Source organism: Lycorma delicatula, chromosome 2 (genome assembly GCF_047948215.1).
Source record: "Lycorma delicatula isolate Av1 chromosome 2, ASM4794821v1, whole genome shotgun sequence".
Lineage (NCBI taxonomy): Eukaryota > Metazoa > Arthropoda > Insecta > Hemiptera > Fulgoridae > Lycorma > Lycorma delicatula.
This window is the reverse complement of record NC_134456.1, coordinates 87,262,515-87,281,777: the sequence shown is the minus strand read 5'-3', so window position 1 is coordinate 87,281,777 and position 19,263 is coordinate 87,262,515. Positions and strand designations below refer to the sequence as shown.

Sequence of the window (19,263 nt, the reverse complement as noted above, 5' to 3'; positions counted from 1 at the left end):
CTTATTTTCATTATGCTTGTATAAATATTATACAACTTATATTATTGTATATTAGAATAAAAAAAAAGTTATGTAATTTGTTTACTTATCAAGTAGAATAATGGTGTAAGTAAAACTATAAAGTAACGAAAAGTATATTAAAGAACACATAATCTTAATGTCATTCTATAATAGTCTCACAAATAAATGATATGGTACTTAATAATATTCCTATAATACATAACTCTGTAATAAAATAATATTTAAGGGAAAATGAGTATTTATAAAATTTGTGACACCCAGAGTTGGAACAGATATTATGTTGCAATGATACAGAATTCATTAAATAAATAAAAAATTAAAAACACATAAAGTTGAAATTTACTATCAAATTATGTGAACCATACTTCAAAATGTATATTCAGTATGGGCATTCTTTTCAAAACAATATGACAAACTTTTAAAATTATAATTTTTCATACTATTTAAGTTTTTCCTGCATTTTCTAGATGGCTTGTTCTGCTTTTTTTCCTCTGTCTGCTCCAAAAACATTATAAAAATTTTATTAGATTCTTTTCACCTGACACAGAAAAGTGTAAAAATAATAATAAAAAAAAAAAGATTTTTTTTAATAGAGGTCAATAGTGAGAATTTTCCAAAATTCTAAAAAAATAAACTTATTTTCTATATGATAGATTTCTCTTATGTGTGTATTTTTTCCGTATAAAATCAAATAAGCAGTTCCTTAAAAAACTAAGTGTAGAAACTATAAAAAATGTAAAGGATGTACCTTAAAAAAAAAACCCAGTTCTTTACATTTTTACTTTTTGAAGTTGGCACAAAACTGAAAATGAACAACTGACACTAAATAACTTACCGATTCTTAATTTGTTGTTGACTTTAAAAAGTCAGAATTTTGATTTGATAATTAATTCACCACATAATGTGGGAGGTTGTGCATGTGAATATGGAATGGAATGGAGATTTTATTTTTATGATTTTACAAATTGATCAAAAAAGGTTGAAGATACTGATATGAAAATTCATAAGGAATAAAGTAATAGAATGGACTAGGCTTATGTAGAAATTTGAATGCAATTAGTCAAGTGGTTTTTATTTTAGTAACAAGCAATCAAAGTAACATGTGCTAAAGAAAGCTTGAAAAATGGTATCTTTTTTCATTCTCACCATGATAATGTAGGTCATGTACAGCAAAATATGAAATGTTGATCTCTTAGAATTAAAATTTGTTGGTTTTTTATTATAATACCTTCTTTCTAAATGACATAATGAAGAACTTTCATAAAAAAAGGAAATGTCTTTTTAAAATACTTATCTGTTTTTATGAATATAAATTTTCTTTTCTCTGTCTTTTATTTATTTGTCAATTTTTTTTTTAACTTTATTGTTTATAAAATTAAGCAGCATTTTTTTATTATTAAAATTAAATAAACATGTTACTTTAAATACAAACATATACTTCCTTATAAAATTCAGTGAATCATGTGTATAACTATAAAACTGATTAAAATTTTTAAATTAGGGAATGACTGTATTTTTCAGATGCTATGCAATCTGTGCATACCATCATTGATGTCCATTGCTAAAACCTTTTTACACTGTTTATTTTGATTTGTATTTTTTTATAGACTACTGTTAGAGTGTTGGTGGGTAACTAGTGCTATTGTAAGCATGTTTCATTGACATAATAAAGAACTGTTATGATTTTGTATTTGTAATTTATCTTTTATTGTTATCTGTAACAAGTTATTACATAACCATACATTGCAAATGACTCATTTTATTCTATGCAGTATCAGAACAGTTTTATTCCTATGTGAAAATATCTTTTTACATTTCTTCTATTTTACAATTCAACAGTTAAAAACAGTCAACATAACATAACTGGCTACAGAAAGTAGTGTTCCTTCTAAACAGAACACTCAAAAAACCTTTTATGAGATGCCTCTCAGTGTAAGTGTAAGGTAAGATAAACTATTCTAAAAAAGCATCAATTTTAGAGAAATTAATTGACAGCATGCCAGTTATAAAGGTTTTTATTGTGTAAATTTGTAGATATTACAGAAATTTTATAATTAAAACTTTTTTTAGTTGTAAAAGTGTCAATTTATGCCTTTGCAATATACTACTCAGAGCCATATAGTGTGATCTATTTTTTCCTTTTGTACAAAACTAAGGTTTCACTGGTTACTATTGTAAAATGAGTTGTATAATTTTAGGAGGAAACACTACATTCAGTTTTAATGAAATTTATGTAAAATGTTTTTTGTAGTGCCTGTCAACTTCCAGAACTAAAACTTAGCTACTCTATAACATAATTTTATTTGTGCATACACACATACACACACACATATATATATATATATAGATACAGGTGTAATATATTAATGATAAGTGTGCCATTTCTGTGGATGTTATCAGGCAATGAGCACAGCAGTCCAAGCTTATAGAGAAAATAATTCTGCTAGAATCTACCAAGCAGTCCCAGCAAGCATAGCTGTGTTAAAATTATGTTAATTTATATTTTAATAATATAATGAAATTTAACATTTAAATTAAATTTTTTTCACATTTTATAGAGGAAATTAAAAAAAGCAGTCCAGTACATGATCCACTACCACCAATTATAATATGTCGTTCAACTGAAAAACCAAAACCTATTACTCTAATAAGTGATCATACTGATGGAGTTGAGAAAACCGAGGATGAAAAATCCAAAGCTAAACAGCAAGAAGAAGAAAAAAATAAGAAACTGTCTCCTGATATGCAAATGAAATTAGCAGTTCATATTTCAAAGACAATACAGGTAAATAATAAATTTGGGTTCTAAGTAAAGAAAACCCCCCTTAAATCATGTTGATTATGCAGTAAATACTTGAACTATCTCTAATACCATTATTTTTTACCACATGTATGTTTCATTTTAATTTTACTTACATCCATTTATTCTTAAGATTTTATTCCTAGAGATGTTTACATCATAAAAATAAGTGTGAGAAATGATGTTATGCTAATGATTGGAAACATTCTATAAAAATTGATTTTCACAATTCATTAAGTTTCATTTTTTTATAAAAAAAAATTTTTTTTTTTTTGCTAATGATCTTAGTATTCAGTGTGTCTTACATAATTTCTGGTTGTTGCTATGAATTATCAATATTCTTCAATAGTATTACCACTAAATGACTACATTACAGCAAGCACTTGGGTAACTGGAGTAATTGTTATTGATTAGAAAGAATACAAAATATTAATATATTAAAAATAATGTTATTATATAAAGTTTAATGAATTTATAATTCACCATGTTTTATACTCATTATATTAAACTCATTCATACTCATACTAATTCATACTCATTCATTAGTTTAAATTGTCAATTTTTGATTTCAACATTTACAGTTAATATATTTTCATTTTTAACATATATATTTGGTACCCGCAGATATATAAAAGCTATTATATAAAAGCTCTTCCTGATTGTACCAGCCTACTTATTTTGATTGTACCAGCCCAGCATTCATCCATTTATTTTATAAATTTGTCTACCTAAATAACAAATTATCCCACTACTAGTATGTTGTGTTCCTCTGCTTTAATATTTGATTTTTCATTATGCTCCTTTCTGTCAAATAATATGTTACCAAAATTATCTTCATAATGCTTTTAAAACAAATATTTCAACTGTTCTTTTCTTGTTTTTTTTACATTACCTTCAAATACAAGCATGGAAAATTTAATTACCAATTTGAGTAAATCCTTTCACACACATTTTTATTAAGTTGAATTCAGTCACATTTTATAAATAATTATATTTATAAATTTAATTTTTTTGTTACTATCTGTAAAATTTTTCTTTTTCTGAAAATGAATTTTTACACAATTTCCTGAGCTGCTGAAGATTATATTTCACACTTTAAATTTATGAAAAAACAGGATTTTTACATGAGATAGCAACATTATATTTTTAATTTCTGATAAAAATAGAAAAAGGTGTAATTACATAATTTAGACCACACTTCAAACTGAATTTTTTTTTTAGTGATTGTTGGCTTAATCTTTCTCCTGTCAGTCCTTCATTTCTAACATTCTTTTATAACACTGTATTTTAAAGTCCTTTTCTTCCCTCCATATTTTGGTACTATTTAGTATATGGTTAAAAAGGAACTATGATATATTACAACTGCGGAGACTATGTAAATTGATGTATAAAAATTTACATTTTCATATACTGATGTATGAGTACATTTAAAATGTACCTATGAAAAAATAATGTATATATATAAAAATACATATATATTTATTTATTGTAATAATGTATGTATTATATTGTAATGCTTTCCCAATAATTATATACATATATTTATAGATATTTCTTATATTAATATAATAGCAGAATTATTTTCTGGTATTTTGTTGAGACAGTTAGAAAAGTGGGTAGGAAGTACGGGATAAATCATGAAAATGAAAGTGGACTTCAGAAGGGTTATTTGACTATTGATAACGTCTTTGTGTTATATAAAATCTAAAGGTTAATTTAAGAAAAGCAAAAAAAAACTTTTTTATTGATTTTAAAGGTGCCTTCAATAGAGCTGGTTAAAGAATGCCTTATTTTTTAAATCGTTTGAAGTTAGGTAATGGGGTAAAATTTATTTACATACTGAAGAATTATATTATTTGATTATTTCAGCTGTGTTATTCAGGGTTAACTTGACAGGCGGTATTATTAGACTGTGGGTTGAAAAAAGGCTGTGGTTTGTCTTGTTGACTTGGCTTCTAAATTAGTTGTCAGTACATAAGGGTGATTTATTAGTGATTGATATGTGGTTAAATGCTTTCCTATATGTGGAGAATATTGTTTTAATGGTTGATGTGTAAGAATTGTAAATAATGATAAATATACTTTGGGAGTATAACAAATGAACTTCACTGTTAACTTACCAAATCAAAAATAATGTTTTAGATGGGGTGGTAGGCTTCATCAGAAACACAGATGTTATGATATCTAATTGAAATTATGAACAAACATAATATCTAGGAGTTACATTTTCTTCTTTATTGCCACTTTCTACAGACTTTAACAGCAGATTGAATATGGCAAAGTTTTAATTGATCATGCCAAAGAATTAATAGTATCTGGAGTAAATAAGTAAATTAATAAATGGTACGGAATAAAACAAAGAAGAGAAGGATAAAAAGGATGAGCTTTAGTACAACTGTATGGAATGAGTTTGAAGACAGGATATGTGAGTGTAATAAAGTTGCTGCGAGCAGCTTATCAATAGCTGATTCTCAAATTGTCAATTAAATAAGGGAATAAATGTTTGATTGTTTGCTAATGTAGTCAAGAACTTTAGAATTGCTGCATAAATGAAAATATACAACTTAGATGAAATTGTTTTATTCACATTCTGAATTTCACATCTTCCTGCCTTTAAAGAAAACGACTAGCATTAATTTGATAATGAAATCCCATAGTAAAAATAGTTGTGGTTATTTTTCATAGGAGGTTGTAAGATTCAATAAACATTTTGTAAAAGTAATTTCTTTAGAGAAGGCTCTATTGAAAGTATTAGTATTAATATTGTATTACTTTATTTCTTAAATTTATGGTTTCAGTTTATATTTACAAATTTGAAATTATAAATTTTAACAATATAAAAACTTAACAAACATGAATATTTGTTTTATATTTAACAATGATTTTATTGCAAATCTTCTCTGAACTTTCAAATGTAAGTTAAAAACATAGTAAGATTTGTAAACATATGAGGGTCATTCAATAATTAAACAGAAAAAAATTTTTTGGGAAGGAAACACTTAATGCAGATTAATATTTACATAAACATAACTTCTAAGGTCTTAATTATGGTGGCGTCAGCTGGAAGAAAGTACTGAATAACTGTGTTCTGTGATTCGATTTTTACTTTCGGAAAGTGTACAATCGTCAGAAATATTCTCTCGGATGAACAAACAATACGGCAGTAGTTGCATGAGCCGTGCGAGTTTTTACACATAGGTGGAAAGGTTTAAAAGTGGCCAACAAGCACAGCTTTGGACCTCCAGTAACTGTAACTGAACTTAAAAATCGTTTCAATAATGAAGGTGACACATTTTTGGACAGGATTTTTACCTGTGTTGAAACTTCAATACATCATTTTGACCGGAGTCCAAATGTCAAAGCATGCAGTGGAAACACCCTGAATCTCCTGTCCATAAGAAATTCAAAACGCAACCATCGTTAAGGTCATGTTAATCATTATTTGGAGTGCCCATGGTCCGATTTTCTGTGTTTATTTGGAGGAGCAGTGCACTGTCAACAGCCTATACTACTTAGCCATGATTGAGAACAAAGTCAAACCCGTGTTGAGGAAATGTCTGGGATGGTAGAGTAAAGACATCCTTCTAAATCAAGACAGTGCTCGATCTCTTACTGGAAACTATTGGCAAGTGGGTTGGGAGCTTATACTTCATTCTCCTTGCAGCCCCAATCTTGCCCCTTAGGATTTTTAAATGTTTGGTCCAATAAAAGAGAAAGAAGGTTTGTGTGGCATCAAGTTCAACAACAATGAAGAAGTAAAGAAAAATATACAACACTGTCTTCGAGATCAAGGTAAAGAATTCTGTACTGAGGGGATAAGAAGACTTGTAAAAAGTTGGGACAAGTGCAGAGAAGTTAGTGGGGATTACATGGAAGAGTACATACATTTTTCTATACAGCTGTTGTCTAAGTATTGAATGAATGACCCTTCTAGTAAATTTATAAAAAAGTTAAGGTTAAAAACATAAATTGATTAGGATCTACTTTATTATTTTAACTTTAGATAAGTGAGTCACATAATTAAATATAATTCTAATTTTTGCAGCAAAAGAAGATATTTGCCATGGGTTGTACAAATTTCTCAACAATTCGAAATAATCTCATTAAAAGAGGGTGGATTCAAAAATTTGGTATGGTCAATCATTGCTATTATAATCATTACTAATAGTACTAATTTTCATTTATTGTCACTATTGCTGTAATCGTCAAATTATCTGGTTACATATCATAATGCTTTTAAATAAGTAGCATGTTCAGTTTCAAACATATGTCAACTGTTTGAATGTTTCTGTAATTTGAAAAGTGCCTGAGATAAACATTTTATTAGTTAATAACAAACTTTGATGTATATCACTATCATTTAGCTACATTTTGAAAATAAATGAGTCTGATAAATTATCTGAAAGGCAAACAATAGATCTATAACTTACGCATAAGTAGTTATGACAGAAAAAATTGTTCCATCCAAATATTAGTTTCAGCCAGATTACTGAGAAAGATAATATAACCTGTGTATAAAAATTTAGGACTATATTATATTTCATTTAATGTAGTATAAATTGCAAACAGAAAAAAATATTTCATTTCACATAAAATGGTATTTAAAAAAATGAAAATTAAAAAATACAATTTGGTAAAAAAAATTTTTTAAGTTAAAAATACATTTGCCATCTTGAAAAACTGGGTTCTCTTTGTTTTTGTTTCAAGCTCTAATTCCTTTACAATTCCTAAGTTTCTTTCAGCTTCCTTACCATTGACATATTGGGTTGCTTAAGTAGACAATACAATATTACTGGTAGATCTTTGTTACTACATCGATGAACTTCTTGTTACTATTTTCATCGATTTGATGTGAAGTGTTGGTATAAAACTTAAAACTAACTTCCTGTTTTTTCATACTTTGATTTCTGTTAAAATATTCTTACTTTCTATGTTGTAATTTAAGATTAATTAATACAATAACATACATTAGTTATTTACCGTGATTTTTCCAGAAATCACTTTTTCTGTAAGAAACATTGTTTATTAAAGTCATATCATTCTCCTTTTTCTGGTGATGAACAGAAAGTACTTCAAACAAATGAGAACCTGTGAAAAGGAATATAGTGCATGAATAAAAGTATTATCAGTCTGATTACAGAGTAGGATTTTTTACGCATGCAAAAAAATTAAGCCCAGCTTTTTTTACAGAGATTTTTTTCTGTTGTTATTCAGTTCAGAAGAGAATTTTTTAAAAATCTTTCAATTGATTGAAGAATTATAAAATTGTACTTTTTTTAGAGTTGTCTAATTGGAAAACATTGTTAATGTAGGTTTTATAATGTTTTAATAAACGATTAATATTTTTATTCTTTTGATGTTATTATTATTACTTATTCAATAGTGGATGTTATATTTATAATAATCTTAGCTAATTAACATAAAGTTACATGTCAGTTAAAGAAAAAGGAAAGTTTAAAATTTTATACGAAGAAGTTTATCTTCTACAGAATAACGTATAAAGAAGTATCGAAGCTGTATTATGTGATGTACCATAAGATTTCTAAGTTTATTAGATTTTCAATTTTTTCATTTTTTTTACAGCTTGTGAAGAGTTATCCTTAAAAACAGGGGCAATTCCACAAGATCCAGAAGCTCAGTTAACTCAACGTATGTTGCGAAATGTACCCATTAATTTCATCTGGGTATATACTGTATCAGACTGGAGTGATATTAAACCTCATACTGTTGTGAATAGATTCCCAAGGGCATCAGCTTCCTATAGTTTTACTACAAAGGTACCATGGACAGATTATTCATATTACTTTATTGTTGTTAAATATATAAATATTATTCATTTTATAACAAACTATTTTAACAATGAATAATGTTATTTTGGTATGTTTTTTTTTGCATGATGATGAAAGATAAAAAAAATTATTTTAAACAATCAATATCTTAAATGTTAAACCAATAAAATTAATTACTGAATGTTTAAAATTTCCACCATAATTCACTCTTATGACCATCTGTAATGATTGGTGTTGCTATTTTTACTTGTCAGCTGATATTATTATTGAAATTTTTTTTTTAATTAGACAAATATTTGCCTAATATTAAAAATGTTTTTAGAATGTGATGGAAAGTGTACTGGATTTGAATAGTATCTGATAAGTAAGCGTATTGTAGTCAATAGAATGTATGTGTAGTATGTATAGTACATGTAGAGCAATAACTTCAGTATTCTACACATAAACAAAAAAATAAATTATCTTTATACATTGAACGTAGGAAATATATAAGTACAAAACAATAAAAAAATATATTTTTAATAAATAAAAATGCGCAATATAATAAATGAATAAAATGAACAGCCTTTCAGACTCCGCAGTGTGGAATACAGTATTGCAAATATAATGAACATTGATCTAGCTAAGGGCTCTATCATTTCATTTATACTTCTTCAATGTGTTGGCAACACTACAATCATCTGCTACCGCAGTCAACTCTTACTAACAATACCATACCTAATTAATGCAGGATCAACTGTCATTTGATAAGTCACATGCTATCCTCCTCCTAACCATGCTTTCTCTGTGGGTTGTGGAACAGATGTAGTACTGCTCATCCAATGGCGTGGAACAATGTAGTACTGTTCATCAAATGGCATTTGCAGTAGCAAACCAAAGTCTAGCATGCAATCAGCATGAATCCCTACTTTAAATGGGGTACTAAACTGAGAAAAATGGATTTTTATTGGTTAGGGGCTCACCAATAGTTACAGGTACAACCAAACTCTATTGTAGTATATTATATTATTATAGTATAGTATACTCTATTATAGTATTAGTTATATATATATATATATATATATATATACATACATATATATATATATATCATCATTACTGGTATGATTTTGAATTATTTTATTTTTAAATTTTAAATTAAATTTTCTAAAGAAAGTTAACTTTCCTTACAAATATTACATTACATTTGTACATTTGGTATAGCTCCTAAGAGAAAATCAAGTCTTCTAATTTCAATAATCTTACATACTATCATGAAGGTTTTGTATTTTCTATGGACCGCAATAAGAAACTCCCAACGAGATCTTTATCAAAGATTCATTGACAGAAATGATTCTTAATCATTTCTGTTTAAGAAATGATTAAGACTAATGAGACTTATGAATGATTATATTATGTAACTAATATTAGTTACATTAATGCTTTTTTCTGCCTCCCTATCTGCAGACAACAATGATTGTCACAGACCTGTGCTCACCTCATTGTGGGCAGTGTCTGTGGCAATGAATCTTATTAAGGCTGTGCTCACGAATGGTCTGCCATTATTTTGAATGATCCCCATATGTCTATTGAGGGAATTTAAGATAATTACAATGGGTAGCTCATCTTCTAAACCACCTATCAAAAGTGAAAATTTGTTTCTATAGTAATAACTATCGTAACTATAAGTATTGATAAAAACTGTTGGAAAAGTGCTTCTCAGATAGAGGTAATGTTGCTAGTTGCTTGAATAGAGTTTGTAGGGCGTGCTGTAGACACGCCTCCACAGCTAGGCCCTCCGGGCAAGTTGTCCTGGTGGGTGTCTCGGAATGCTATTATTGTAATATGAAACTAACCTTCTAACAAAATATCAATGGATTCTAAATGGATAATCAAGCAGTATGTTCAATCATGTAAGCACGTTCTCTCTTTTTGCTCCTACTTGTTGATGTTGCTTCTTCGTACTTATTGTTTATAAACATGTTTTTTTTATGGGCAGAGTGTTCGATCATGTATGTTCTCAGCTAAGGGGGATGCACACAGAGACAGTTGCCCATAGAAATGTCCTTTAGTAGGGTAGGATGTGTCTTCTTAGGTGATGTATTCTAAAATGTGATGTAATTTAAAATGTGTAGACCAATAATTAGTAAAATAAAACTTCTAATTTAGTGGTGCATATATTGATAAATATACCCTACATTTTCTGCACCTTTAATTTGCACAAATAATATATGCCAAACTAATTTTCATTAATGATTTCAAAATTATGTTTTGTATTTATTTTATTTATTCAGTATCATCACATAGTTACTTAACTATTATTTCACATGAATATTGTTTTTTAGCACCATTTTATTATTAATATCCTTCTTTTTAATTGTTTATTTTATAAAGATGCTCTGATCTATTCAGGTAAGACCTGAAGTAGTTATTTTTTATCTGCTAAGTTGCACACCCACTAATTTTCTAACTTGATACAAATAAAACAGTCTGTTATCTATCAACTATTAACCAGACTGAATAAAATGTTATTTACTTACATTTGGGAAACTCTAAAACTGTGGTTTCTCAAATGAGTCAATTGCTCTAATGATAATGTATGAACAATTCTAAAGAAGAGTGCAAGCAAATGTTGGAGTATTGAATTACCTGATATAAGGATAAAATAGAAAAGAGTACACTGTGATACTGTTCCAATAGGTTAAGTGTATAATTTAGTGGTGAATCTATCAGTTCATTTTACCAAACAGATTTAATGAAGTGGCTTGGTTATTCAATGGGAAAAGCACTCACAAGATTAGCTCTACTGAAAAATTTACTCTCCTTTTCATTCAGATAATAATCTAGCAGTTACTCATTCTTTAATTAAAAATTCTGAAGTATTAAAGCCTTGTCCGTATCATTTTTAATGAGAGGCAAGTAATTTTCCAGAGAGAATGATGACTCAGTGGGTACTGGAGACAAAAGTTAAATATAGTTTATAAAGTTTATAAAATAGTTGGAGCATACTATGTTTTAAATGATAATATAAACACATTGAATAGGTAATATTTTGAAAATAGTTAACATTAATATTAGTTAGTTTGCGAGTGTATCACAAAACTCTTACTTGCCTGCTATAACATTTGTTGATAAATTCTAATTAAAATTCTTTTTTTAATGTTTGGTTTCCTCTAAATTAAACTCCTAAATAAAAAATGATATAGTTAAGAATAATGAAAGTATATTCATTAAAAATAATTGCAATTCTATAAAAAAAATGTTGAAAATAATATTATTGAGCACAGAGATTAGAAAAAGATAACAAATAACTTGGTAAACTACTTCGATTAAAAATTGTGCAAATGTATAATTAAACTTTATTATTCCAGATTGGACTCAATCACAATCTTGAACAATCATACTGGTTTTATGAATCCGGAATTGCAAATGTTGACTTCCCTAGAACATATAGCATATTAACACAAGAGGATATGCTTGGCTTTATTGAGGATTATGTAATGACTGCTTGTACATGTTTGTTGAAACTTGTAGTGGGATCAGTAATTCGTGGTGAACATGATCTGCTTAAAGACGGTGATGTATGTTTTATTTTAAAAAGAGATATTAATGTGATTAAAAATTGTAACTATATTGAGTTAAAAGTTTAAGTATTATTTGTCTTGTCTTCCGTGGAGTTCTTATGGTCTAATCTTCCTTCCTTATAGTAAATTTTCTTAACTTAATTACTTAAGATGTATTGACAAATGTATTCAAGGATTTAGAATTAAACATAATTCTTTTCTTTTCTATTTGTTAAAGTTGCTTTATTCTACACTTTGATTAATACATACATTTTCAATATTTTCCTATATTATATTCATCTTCAGTTGATTTAGGAAGGATATTTGCCTTATTTTTGCTTTTATTTATGACATGAAAGAAGTATGACTAAAAATATATATATGTATTAATTTATTTAAATTAAACTTTTTGTAGTCCATATTTCCTCTGTAGGTAAATGTTAGCTAATCATATAATATATTTTTTCAGCCACTCCACAAATTACACACATTCTTACTTTACCTTTTTTTTGCTCATTATAGCGCTTTCAGGCATAAACTCATCTTCAATAATGTTTTCTTTAAAATTTCTCTTTTTTTACATTTATACATTAAAATAAAATATAATACATTAAAATCTATAGAACAAATATTTGCTTAGTCAATAAAATTGTTTTTTAAATTTAAAACATTATTAATATTTAAAATTCTCTTATTACATGTTGTCTGTATGATAATACAGTGCTCTATTAACATACAGATAACATGTTATAAGAAAATTTTAAATTACAAAAAAAAAGAATCTATTGATCGAGCAAATACTGGTTCTATAGATTTTAATGTATTATATTTTATTTTAAAATGTATATGTGAAAACAGAAGAAAAATTTTAAAGAAAACAATAGTGAAGATGGGCTTATGCCTGAAAGCGCTATAATGAACAAAAAAAAAGTAAAGGTAAGAATGTACTTTAATTCTGTACTTTGTGGAGTAGCTAAAAAAGTATATTATATGATTAGCCAATTTATATATATATTTAAGTTTAATTTTTTTTTTTGTTAATTAATCAAAAATTATCATTTTTAGGGATTATCTAACAAAACAAAAGCTATTTGCTTATAGTGCAACTCACTTTGCTCTTCTAGAAAATAAACTAAAAGATATATTATTTAGATCTTGTTCTAGTTTGAAACCACAATAATCCAAAATTGTATTTTAATAAATTGGTTACTAATGAGTAAAAATTCTACAATAGTGATCAACAAATGAACGAAATTACCTAATAAACAAATAAATTCATAAATTATTACATTAAAATAAATTATCTAAAATTATTAATATTGTTATTAGTAATATTGGTTTTAGCTTGTACTGCTTTTAACACTAATTATTTCACATTTTCAGGTTCCACAAAATATTATTGATTTCGCTATTAATCGATGCAATGAATATGTAGCATTTAGAGAACACAGAGATATTGACAGCAAAAAAGCTCACACTAGTATTTGTGATCAAACAGTGAAAGATTTCTTAAAAAATTTCTATAAAATAGTTCATGAAGGAGAGACTTTTGAAACATCTTCATATCTTCAAGTACAGGTAAGTACTTTTCTCTTTTCTGCATATACTTTTCGTATGTAAGTTCATGTACAAGAGTTTGATTATGAAATTTATATATGTGCATGTGAAATGTGATTTATTCATTAGAATTATCTGATTTGGTAATGAAAATAAGTTTATTTTTATGATTCTCATTTTTAATGTATGAAATTAAAAACAATTTCAGGGGTTGTATCTGGCAGCTAAATCAGCATTACAGGGTATTCAGCGATTTTGGCCTCAGATGAAATTAGATGGCTATAAAAATTTATGGCTTCTTAAACAGTCAAATTTAAACTGTGGTAAAGGAGTTCAGATATTGAACACATTAGAAGAAATTATTGAAGCAGTTGGAGAAGTTAGAAGTCCTCGTTATGTAATTCAAAAATATATAGGTGAGTACAGATATTATATTGAAATCAGTTATTGTAATTTAATGTTGTTTTTTATCTGTTGAAGTTTGTATATTTCAAATACTTTATTCTATACATAAATACCATACAGCCTAGATCCCATTAGTAGTGCTTAAATTTTTTTTAATATGTGGGTGATGAAACAACAGTAAGTTTTTCAGGAGGTTCAATTAAGATTTTGTGTTGTATTTGTTAATTATGTAATCCTTTTTATAATCCACTTGAGTAGGAAGTAAATTTACTGTAAATAACAGTGTATAAGTTGAGATGTGGGAACTAAAATGAAGAATGGTTTAATTTGTAATCTGAGGCTTAAATTAAAATTTTCATATCTTAGATTAAGATATTAAAATAAATACTAGGAAATTTAGAAAGTTCTCGGCCTGATTTAGAGATGGTGTTAGTATGACCAAATGACTGACATTTGTCAAGTATGATCCTTTAGATAGCGTGGTGAGAAGTGTCATCAGATGGCATGTGTTTAGTTGCTCATTTATGGTGATCGAATAAAGCTAAGATTTGACATTTTCAGAAAAATTGATAAAACTGAAGTTTGATCTGTTAAAATTCCATTTCAGAGGATTCTTTCTCTTTGGTTTTGATGGTAAAATGTGAACAGCAGAACTTAAACTGGGTAATACATCCATTCAAGATGAACAGTTGGGACGATGAAAAACTGCCATGTCAGATGAAATCGTCACAAATATCTACAATGCCACATTAAATGATCAACTGAAAATACGCGAGCTTACTGACATCGCAGGCATCTTGATGGACTGTTTCCACTATAATTTACATGATATTTTGGTAATAAAAAAGTTTTCCACTTGGTGGGTGTAGACTTATTTGATCCAATTTCGCTGAGTTTCTTCCACATTTTATAACAAGAGATAAAACATGCCAGGGACCCAATCAGCAGTTCAACAGTGTTTGGAAGAAGGTGAAAGTGCACCAAAGAAGGCAAAAAGGTTCTATCTGTAGGAAAAGTTATGGCTACAGTACTATTGGACCAATTGAAGGGTACTATTTAGGCCAAATGTCCATGTCTGGCCAAAAAAAAGTGAACATTCTCTACAATAATACACCTACACAAATGTTCTGGTTGTTGCTGCAAAACTCCGACTTACTGCTCCCAGGTATTACTTACTAAACTTGAAGAAATGGCTTCCAGGATGAAGATTCACAAAATGAGGTAGAAGTTGAGACAATCGCTTATTTTGCAGAATAGGACAAATCTTATTATACTGAGGATTTTAAAAAGTTGGAAAGTCAGTGGTTTAAATAAATCGAATTACAGGTAAACAGGTGACCTAAAATTAAAAAAAAATTTGAAAAATCTTGTTTTCTTTGTCAGGCAGAGAACTTTTTGAAGGTATATAATACATAAAGATTATAACAATATACTGTTAAAAGTAAAATAGTAATACAGAAAAATATAATGTTACATCTTTCACAACTAATGTATAATTATTGTTTCACAACTAAAATATAATTTCTTCATAATCTGTATAAATTTTCTGATTATTAAAGAAATAGTAGCTTGAACATCTATAAAAAAAATTAAAGCATTTTTTGTAATGGTAGTGTAACATAACAGTAGATTAATAATAGTAGACTTGCACCTAGACTAACAAAGTGCCAAGAAAATAATATTTTGCAATAAGTAACTGTTCAGTTGGTTTTCATGTACCTGTTTGGTTACCTGGTTCTCTAATTCAGTTTAGCATGTTTTTTGTTTTGCGTAGTATCTTAAATGACACATTTATAAAGTCCTCATTTTTCAGCTGGTGAAAAAACTTTTTTCAGTAACCTTAGACTTAGCTCTTATTTTTATTGTTTGTATTTTTTTTACCAAACCTGTAACTATTAATGAAAATAGAAAAATCACATTTCATAAAAACTCATTAAAATATGGGTAAATTAAAAAGTGAAACTGTGATGCAGACTAAAAAATAAAATACTATTATTGGTTAAGTAAAAGTTAACAATGATTACCTTTTGGAAGTTTTTACCATAGTATTTGTAGTGGTAATTCCTGCGGTTCTATTACCGCAAAACTGAAGTAAGCAATAAGTATCCTTATCTGCACAAAAGGTAAATATTATTTTTATGGTGAATCCTTCAAAAACTATCATTGAATGAACTTGTAAGTCAGGCAGACTTATAAGATGAACTTTATGCAACATTTTAAATAAGCCTATGTTTTTTCAACAGGAAAAAATATTATAGAGTAAACAAATAAAAGAAAAAAGTGATATTTGTAATACACAGCATAGTAGTATGTTGGATTTGCAAGGTGATTACAAAGAAAATGTTCTGTTTGGTGTTAGTGACCAGATTATTATGATTAATTTTTATAGAAAGTTTCAGTTATTAAATTATAGTTATTTAGATAACTTCAGATAATTTACTGACAGAAAATTATTTTTGCTATTAATTTAATTTTTTATTACAGAAAGACCACTTTTGATCTACGATACGAAATTTGATATACGTCAATGGATTCTCTTGACAAGTGTAAATCCAATACAGATTTGGATGTACAAGTAAGTATTGTATAAGTAGTTAGATAAAAATTTGATCATTTTCACCTAGAATTCTATCATCTGTTTAACAGAATTATGGTAGTAGAGTAAATCTGCTTTGCTTCATCTGCTCTTTGCTTCATCTATGAATACCATTTTCATTCAGAGGATGAATGAGGATATATGCATGAATTTAAATAAAGTGCAGTCTTGTACAATCTAAAAAGTCTTTTACAGAAAAAGAGAGAGCTCTGAACACCTGAAATGAATGAAATGTTCTACATAAAAAAACATTTTTTATAGTTTTTCTTTACAATGGTTATGGTTGGGATCATTTTCTACTTTACATAAGATGATGAGGGTAAGTTTAGTTGGAAGGGAAATGGAGCTTGCTCATAACTCAGTAAGTCGGTGTTCATGTTACTGGACAATGTTGTTGCTACATAACTGTGTTCACTGGTCATATAACAGTTGAATATACATGCAGAAAGTTATTTAAAAACAAATTTAACCATTAGATATTAAAATTAGGAATGTCATCTCATTACCTGCAATTTAGGCCAACTAATGTTTTAGTAAACCTTTAACTGCATAGGCAGTGAATGATATTCAAACACCAGTCATGAGATTTCATCATAAATCTTTGAGGACAAAAGAATATTTTTTTAAGTTCTGGGATTGTTTGACTTTTATCAGTTTTGAAGATTTTCCTTAATAATGCCACTCTATTGATAGATGTATCAGACTTAATTTTTGAGAGATCTTCCATCATCAGTCACAGTGTAAGAAATTCAGTATCCTCTTGTTTATATCAATTGAGAAGTGTTAAGACCCCCCCCCCCTCACAGTTCAGTCTCTTATTTTCATCAGATAACAGTCAATGAATTAATATAGCACACATTTTTTTACTAAATGTGATTTCCAATATTTTATTATTAGTAAAAAACTATGTGATCACCAATACGCGTGTGTGTTTGAATAACAGTTCCAGATTGTGTTAAATTCTTTGGAACTGGAAACTTAAAAAAATTTCTTATTTATAAATTAAATCTTTTAATAATTAAAACTGCATAAAATTAAATATAATAAATTTTATTTATAATTTTTACTTTTAGAACTTGGTAGAAGTTCATTCTACTGATAGAAGCTACTTCTAACGTGAGGTTGAATTAAAATGGATTAATTAACCAAGAAATCAGATATTAGAAAATAATTTTTTTTTTATCAAATTCCTTATCTGAATTGAAAACAGAACCCATGATCCCAATGTATTAACTAGCAATATTTCCATTTCAAGAATGGTTCTTCTAGTTATAGTATTGAAACAAACTTCTAATCAATAAAATTACATGTTAGTGGTTATTACTTTTTCTTTTTTTTAATGTTATATTAGTGTTATATTAATAATGTAACTTGTAATATGACTGATAATATATCAACCAATACTTAAATAGAATATCAGTATAGTTTATGTAACTGGTTAATTATTAATTTCAGTGAATGCTACTTAAGATTCAGTTCTCAAGTATTCTCTCTCAGTGATACATCTGAATCTGTTCATTTGTGTAATAATGTTATACAAAGAAGGTACAAAAATGCAAAAAGACATCCTAACCTTCCTGTTGAAAATATGTGGGACAGTATAACATTTCAAAAATATTTAGTGTAAGTATTTTCAGAATTTATATTAAAAGAATATATTATTTTTACTACAAATATGAAGATATGGAAACTAATACATTTTACTATTTATCTTAGAGATAACTTTTAAAAATAATTCTTATGATATTCCCAAAGCCTAATGATTCTTGTGCAGTTTCATTGAATTGAGATTTGTGGGCAACTGTATTCCTTGTTCATGTAGTAAAAGTACCTGTAAGTTTCACAAAACTAGATTGCCAGAATAGGATTTGAAATTACTTAGAATCCAGTAATAGAATGAAAACTAGAAGACAGTATAAGGAACTGATGGTAAAACTTTGTCATTCATGACAAGAATTACTTCCAGATTTTGGAATTAAATTATTATTTTTATTAAAAACCATGATTTTTTTCATTCTGTGAAATTTTACTGTTTTTTAATGACTGACTGTTTTATTTTTCATCTATTTAACTCAGCTGAGAAGTTTTTGCTAAACAATGTAGGATAATCATCTTGTGTCTAAAATGGAAATATACTTGAGATCCAAATATTCTTTGTATATATTTAAACAAAAAATAGATTATTGATTTATTAATGTAAATATTAATATTTTATACAAATATTAAAGAATTATTTTGTAAAAATTGTCCTCAGTGGTGGACTGAGGACACTTTTTACTTTTATAATGCTGGGTTAATATAAGAGATGCCTTTGATTATTTATCCTATGTGCAGTTTTCCAAGATTACATTTTTATTATTATTATTTATTAGAAGGCCCTTTTACCCAGTAGGTATTTTATCTAATATATTTATGCAGCCACCAGAATATGAAACATATTCTCTGAGTTGGTCCATCAGCAATCCTTTTTTCAAATGCTGAATTTTTTTCAAATTCGCTAGTCCTGCTATCCTCAGTAGCAGAGAATCTAGTTGTCATATCTTGCAGTATAAT

The 19,263-nt window shown here is 27.5% G+C and overlaps 1 protein-coding gene across 1 annotated transcript in view; it reads left to right on the top strand.

The window, feature by feature from the left end:
• Positions 1–1,809: 1,809 nt before the first annotated feature.
• The window catches only part of LOC142318987 (tubulin monoglycylase TTLL3-like), a 23,627-nt gene continuing 6,173 nt past the window's right edge, over positions 1,810–19,263 (top strand). Inside the window, exons 1-9 of the mRNA XM_075355731.1 lie at positions 1,810–1,964; positions 2,580–2,806; positions 6,867–6,951; positions 8,405–8,598; positions 11,961–12,170; positions 13,536–13,730; positions 13,918–14,125; positions 16,599–16,689; positions 18,166–18,333. Coding sequence (XP_075211846.1) covers positions 2,765–2,806; positions 6,867–6,951; positions 8,405–8,598; positions 11,961–12,170; positions 13,536–13,730; positions 13,918–14,125; positions 16,599–16,689; positions 18,166–18,333 — 1,193 coding nt within the window. The 5' untranslated portion in view covers positions 1,810–1,964; positions 2,580–2,764. The remainder of the gene's footprint in view (positions 1,965–2,579; positions 2,807–6,866; positions 6,952–8,404; positions 8,599–11,960; positions 12,171–13,535; positions 13,731–13,917; positions 14,126–16,598; positions 16,690–18,165; positions 18,334–19,263) is intronic.